A 7,377-nucleotide genomic window follows, 5' to 3' on the forward strand; every position below is an offset into this window, starting at 1 on the left:
AATTATATTCTGGCTCGAACGAATTCAAAATAAAAATAATTATAACAATTATACTTTTTTATTAATATAATTATACTCATTATTGCTTTAAAATGCATTTTTTACGTAATTATATTAATAAACAAAACAATTTAGTCAAATTATATGTGGACAGTACTAAGATTAGCTGTCTGTAAAAACGTTTGTCATAATTAATAGAGACATCAAAATTTTTACTCAAAAACTTATTAAATAGACCAATTTTTAATATTTTGGTAATCGAAATTGTCGTAATATTGAAAGCTTGATAGTCATTTCAATGTATTCTAAAATTCAAGTCGGCTAATGCTTTACGTAAAACTGACCTTATCAAAATAATTCAATGTCACAGTTAGTTTTTACCTTCATTTAAATAGTAGACACCCAATTAGTAATTAGTATATAGATTATAATAAGTGTTTTTTTTTGGTTTCGCTAATTAACCTAACTATATTCTAAAATAATTGTATTAATTATTTAGATTTTTATACTCACTCTCCTTTTTATACGTTTCATTGAATTATCTTCTTCGGAAATATAATTCCACTATGTTCTATCACTCAATTTTTATTACACATAATTTTTATTTTTGCACAGATTTTCTACAGTTTTCACGAATCTTTAGCATTATTGTGAAAGTATTTTCGCGCGCTTTTTGTCATTTAGAGTGTATATATGGTTGCATGATAGTTTATTCAGAGAAAGTAACTAAAGAATAAGGCAGAAAATCAAATTAAAACACATGTGAGAAAACGCAATTATCTTTATTATTGGATATTTAAAATTTTATCCAAATTATTTATTTCTGTTTGGCTTTATGAAATAATGTGATAATACGATTAAAATAAAACCATTTCCTTGCATCCATGAGCATCATTTATCAATAAAAAGTTATTTTAGAATGAGATGGTAAAGTAGTTTAATGCAATTAAAAAGAGATGGAATTATTTTCACGATTATAATCAAAACATTTGATGTATATTTGGTTGCATACAAGAGCATCATTTAACAATAGAAAGACATTAGGACTTTTCGGAAACTACAACCCGGGTTAAAGTAGATCACGTATCAGATGATTGCGGATCTTGACCATAGAGAAAATATTAAAGATAGCGAGAGTGGCATATAAGTGAAAGGATCATAATATATGACTACGACCCGATCAGTTTCCGAACAACAATGACCGTGATTAGGGTTAGTTTCCGATCATTCAGATCATGATTGGGTTAACCCGATTATAGTTTCCGAAAAGTTTTATTATAGAATCAGATAGAAAAGTAGTTTAAGAAAATTAAAAAGAAATGGAATTATTTTCACGAATACAATCAAAACCTTTGATGTATATTTGGTTGCATATAAGAGCATCATTTATCAATAGAAAGTCATTAGGACTTTTCGGAAACTACAACCCAGATTAAGGTAGATCATTTATCAGATGATTGCGGATCTTGACCATAGAGAAAATAATGAAGATAAGAGAGTGGCATATAAGGGTAAGGAGAAAAAGATCATAACATATGACCTGGTTTACCTGGTTATCTCGTTCAGTTTTCGAACAACAATGACCGTGATTAGGGTTAGTTTCCGATCATTCAAATCATGATTGAGTTAACCCGATTATAGTTTCCGAAAAGTCTTATTGTAGAATGAGAGGGGAAAAATTTAATACGATTTAAAAGAGGGTGAAATTATTATATAATCGGTAGTTTTTGGTTTCAGTTTATTCAAATTATTTATTTCGGTTTGGCCATATGGTATGATGTCTTACTACGATTACAATCAAAACAGAAACAACTAGCAACAATATTAAAATGGAAAAGTTATTTGTACACGAGTATAATTTTTCCGTCGGGATTTTTTGTTCCTGGAATGTTTTGGGGGTTGTATAATATTGAAAAGGAGTATGTATATCCGAAAAGTTGCGAACTATATTTTCCCACGTGGCTAAATCACTCTTTACACACTGTTACTTGCTTGGTTGTTTTTATAGAATCCTTCGTCGTAGACCATCCCCAACAAAATCTGCTATCGGCTATCAAAGGATATAGTGCCCTATTTTTTCTGTATCATATTTGGTAAATATTTAAATAAATTTATTTCAGAAGATCAAAATTTCTTGTTTTTACTTCATTAGATGACGTAAATTATGTCGTAGAACCGTTAAAATTTGATATTTTTTTTTAGGTATGTTGCATCTCGGTTTTTACTTGGAACTTGGTTGTATCCTGTTTTCAATCTTATGACGGGAATTCAAGTATTTTTTTTTATAATTTTTTATTATTTATGGAATATTTGTTTAGTTGTCTTAGGTATTGAAATCGAAAAAATTAAACATAATAACATTCAGAAGAAACAAAAAATGTTATAATAAATAAAAATATTTTTTTATCAGTGTATTATTTAGATATAAAATGCTACCAACCCATTTGATATTCAAATTTAACAACATCTGTATTTATCTATGGGTTCAGAAATAGCGCAATCTAACGTCAAACTCAGCTAGAAAATGGCCGCCGTGGGGCAAATAAATGTTTTTGACGTTAAGCTTCTGTGTGGTTTGTCAAGTTAGGTATTGGATTCTAGAACTTTTTATTCGCAGTTTTATTGCAAAATGGCTTCTTGAAGAGTTACTACTTAAAGAGCCGCATTTCCTCCTGAAAACGTCGCTTAGTTGTTTTTTCTTCGACTATGAAGTATTGTGCTTAATGTAGATGAGTGGTAAATATAGTCTGAAAAGCAAGTATTTTGGAAACCGATGAAAAATGAGCAGGATTATTAAGCTCTTTCAATCTAAGTTTGTTCTTATACCTTTCATTTGCCGCTGAATTATCACTTTGGAACCTTAAAAAGGACTCAAAGACTAAAACACTGCAAAAATATTGATTTTCCGCTTATTAATTTCATTAAAACAGATCTAAAAAGTATATATAAAGTTTTATCAACATCATAAAAAAAATATAATGCATAACAAACAAACTACAGGAGGAAATAAAAAAAATAACACGGGTACATACGAGAAAGTCGATTGTTTACCCCACGGCTGTCATTTGGTTGTAGATCAGCTGTTTTTTTAGATTACCTAATTGTGTATTGAGTTATCTAACGAATTGTTAAAATCAGCTGATGCCCATGTCGTCGTGGGGTACACAAATGCTTTTGTCATAAGTTTTTTTTTGTGGTTTGTGAATTTATTTGATCGATTTTAGACCTTATCATTTCCATTTTTAACGCGAAATTGGTTCTTAAAGAGTTACTACGAAAAGAAGTACGAAATTTTTTTCTATACAGTATTGTGCTCAGTGTAATCAAGCGATATATATATATATATATATATATATATATATATATATATATATATATATATATATATGTATATAATCTGAAATTGCTTGTTATCTTACTGGCAGACTAATTTAAAAAAAACTGCAAAAATACTCGGTTCCAGCGGTATTAGTTTCACTGAAATATATGCAAAATGTGGATCTATGGAATAATAAAACAATATAAAACAACTCTCATGACTGATTAAACCAAGAAAAGCTAACATAATTACATATGAGAAAATCAATGCTTAACACATGGCCGCCATTTTGACGTATATCAGTTGTTTTCTTAGATTGCCTAATGGGATCAATGAAAAAGAAGAGAAAATAGTGGAATAATGTAATTAATTATAATAAGCACACCAGCCAAATAATGAAAACTATTTAAATACTATTACTATTTCTACATTGTTTTTATTGAATCAATAGAGATTTTTTTAGATAATAGTGTGTTTATTTCGAATATTTCTATTTGATTGTATAAAATTATAAAACAATTTTTTGTTATCGGGTAAAATATATGCGATGATATTTAAATAAAAGAAGAAGTATGCTAAACTTGTCAAGTTAAGCACGATTTGAGGTTAGAACAAGGTTTCAAACAGCAAGGTTATAAAAAATTGAATTATATTAATAAAGCGAAATGTTGACTGGAAAACTAATTAGTGCAGTTTCAAAAGGTGCATTTTTTAAGACTCCTGTTGTAAATAACTATTTACGAATAGCATTTAATATAGAAAGTAAGTAAAACTTATGTAACCTAAAAACGAATTATAAATAATTATTCTTGGTATAGATGTGAGACACATTTATTCAAAAACTACATTAGGAATAGACACGTTCCTACAACAATGTGAAATTACTCGAAAACAAATGGAAAACGTAGGCGATAAATTTAAACAAAAAATGTCCGAAATCGACGTAAAAGAAGGTAAACAAATGGTATTTACGGAAGATCTAAAAAACATGATACACCTCACGAGCGACGAGAAAGATCTTGAACTAGTGATACGAATGATTAAAAAGTTAGTGGGGGTATAATTATAATAATAAAAAATAAAATACATTTATTGCAGGTTTAACAAACAAAATAAGGAATTACGTTTTGGAAGCTTTATTTTCGGTCCTGTTGTAATGCGTCTCTTCCATCATCAAAATAAACCTGATTTAGCTCTGGAAGTAAGTAATTATTTATTGAAAAACGTAAATATCGGGATTGTAAAATGTGATTTACTTTATGTATTTCAGTGCTTCAAATCAGATGAACTTTCAGGGTTTTTTGATCAAATGATAACCTACCAAATTCTGTTGGATCTGTTATTCGAAAACAAACAATATCAACAATTATTAGATTGCGTAGAATTTATAAAAGAAAAACAATTAGAAGGTTTGAGGTATCCAAGGAATGTTGTGGTTTTAGCTCTTGCGGCATGTTATAAGATGGTGAGTACTTTAATAACAAATTTATATTAATTTCTCGTTATATTGAATGTTTTTATCAAAATTTTTGACTGTTTTCTTATCAGGGTTTAGTAATTTTATTGTTTGATGGTATTTTCGTTTTTTGGCTGTGGGAAATTGAAAAATCGGAAAAATACATAGTAAAACTTTTGTATAACTTTTCAGAATTCAAAGGAAAGTTTAGATTATGCATTAAAACTTTGGCAAGAGTTGAAAGATGTTGGTCATTTTCCTATGCGAAGGGCAACGACATTTTGTGCAGCGCTTGCTTATAATCAAGGAAATCCTGGTATTGCCTTGGAGATTCTCACTAGCGCCAAAAATCAAAATTATACAACTGTCAGGAATTTGAAGGTAAATAATGAATAAGCAAAAACTATTTTTGACCAATTGTACTGAAATGAATCATTTTTTTACCAAATTGAACCTGGAAAAAATTTTTTTCGACCCAATTACTCTTAGAGAAGACATTTTTCTACTAAATTAAATTAAGAATTATTCAGTTTTGTTCTAGTTAAATTCATAGTAGCTTTATTCAATTTTTAATTAAATTAAATTCTTGATTAAATTGAACCCAAAAATGCAGTTTTTTCCAAGTCAAATCCAAAATATGAATTTATGACCAAATTAAAGATGATCAAGGTTGATTTTTGAATGAATTATAAAAGCTATTTTTTTGTTGAAATTCAGTTGACATACACCATTTTCATCCCAATTAAACTCAAAGTAACTTTTTGACAAGATTAACTGATTCAGGTCAATTTTTGACGAAATTTCATTGGAAAAACGTTATTTTAAATCAAATTAACTTGGAAAGTATCATTTTCCATCCAATAAATGCAAAGAAACCATTTTTTGATTAAATTGAACTTTGCAAGATATAATTTTGCCGAAGCAAACTCAGTAAGCAATTTTTTGGTCAAATTTACTCATAGAGGGCATTTTTTGACTAAATTCAAATTAGTAAATCCAATATTTTGACCTAATTCAACTTGAAAAGTAGCTTTTTGATCGAATTTATCTGAGAGATTTATTTTCGAATAAATTGCACTCAAAAAAGTCACTTTTTTTGATTAAAATGAATACGGAAGAGTGTATTTTGAAACTAACTTTTTGGCAAATTGTACTTTAATGAACAAATTTTCACCAAATTGCACTTGTAAAAGTTTTTTTTTGACCAAATTCAACTATTAAAGGCCACATTTTGACATTAAACTCAAAAGGCCACATTTTGGTTACTTATTTCAGCAAAGCCACTTTCTGACTAAATTAGTCCTTAAAACATTATTTTTGATGAAATTGAACATGGAAAAGCATATTTTCCATCTAAATGTGGTTTGGTTTTTGGTCAAACCTAAACTAATCTGACCAAATTAAATCCAAAAATTGAATTGAATCTAGACAATCATTTTTAATAAAATTAAACTTTAAAAACTTTATCCTCGATCAAATTTTTCCTTAAAAGGTAAAATTGAGTTTCCAGAAATTTTTGTACATTCTGGTTAACTACCACTCACAATTAATTGGTCCTTCGAGCCGGATACGATCCAAGCAATCTATAGAAGGCTCAGAGGACGAAAAATTAGGACTCTTTCAAAAATTCAAGTTTATTTTTTTTTAATTTTAAAGGCTGCTTGCTTAGCCGCAGTTGGTAGAGTTGAAAATGCGATTTCGTTAATGAAATCTATTCTCAGCGACGACACTCCGGGTAATCACAAGCACACTTTCAATAGAGACGTTTTGGACAAAATAAAAGAAGCCGTCGCCGGTCTCGAGAATCCAGAACTCGCTTTAGAGTTCAATAGAATCGAACAGCTTCTTATGAAGCAAGGTCACATTTCTGATATGGTGAGACGAATTCAAAAAGCAAATGTTGTTGTGTTATTTTCGTTTTTTTATTTAGGGTATCGACGAGCAATTATGCGCTGAAATACAACCCCCTGCTATGATTACGGAAAAGAGACAAAATAAATTCCAACCGAGGTTCAGAAAAACTGATTATAAGCAAAGGAGCTTTACTCAGAAGAAATATCCATATCAACAACGTCCCGGTTTGGATGAATTAGTGTGAATTATATTTCTTTCTGTAATTTTAAAAAAAATTATATAGTAAATTTTTTTTTTCTTTTATTTGATTACCTTGAAAAAAATGCGGTTTTTCAGTGGATTATAATGTTATTAAATTGTCGTTTGCAGTCGAATGTCGTTGAATGGATTTATTATAGGATTAAATTATAGGTTAGTCTGACGTCATAAATAATATAATAAAATGAAGATTCAGATTACTATCTCATAAACGTCTGATTTTTTTTGAAGAGTTGGTTTTAGCATACAATTGAATGTTTTATGGTTAAAAAATGTTTAATTCCATTTGGGGGCGTGAAAAATAAAAAATACTAGCCTAAAAATTACTTTTTTGGAAATATTTAAAAAATATGACAAGATATGAAACAAAGTTTCAAATATAAGTTGTAGGGATTACAATTCTCCATAAAATAGATATTAAACACTTTTGACGTGTTTGCAATAGAAACCGAGATATTTGCAATTAAGTGTTGACGAATTGAGTTAGGAA

The 7,377-nt window shown here is 28.8% G+C and overlaps 1 protein-coding gene across 1 annotated transcript; it reads left to right on the forward strand.

Moving 5' to 3' along the window:
• Nucleotides 1-3,902: 3,902 nt before the first annotated feature.
• Nucleotides 3,903-6,921, forward strand: LOC130446234 (pentatricopeptide repeat-containing protein 2, mitochondrial-like). Its single transcript, XM_056782349.1, has 7 exons — nucleotides 3,903-4,081; nucleotides 4,138-4,366; nucleotides 4,418-4,520; nucleotides 4,590-4,784; nucleotides 4,968-5,156; nucleotides 6,432-6,650; nucleotides 6,706-6,921. Exons 1-7 carry the CDS (start codon nucleotides 3,985-3,987, stop codon nucleotides 6,871-6,873), a joined length of 1,200 nt encoding a protein of 399 aa, XP_056638327.1. The 5' UTR covers nucleotides 3,903-3,984; the 3' UTR covers nucleotides 6,874-6,921.
• The last annotated feature ends 456 nt before the right edge of the window (nucleotides 6,922-7,377 follow it).

Source organism: Diorhabda sublineata, chromosome 7, assembly GCF_026230105.1.
Source record: "Diorhabda sublineata isolate icDioSubl1.1 chromosome 7, icDioSubl1.1, whole genome shotgun sequence".
Taxonomy (NCBI): Eukaryota; Metazoa; Arthropoda; class Insecta; order Coleoptera; family Chrysomelidae; genus Diorhabda; species Diorhabda sublineata.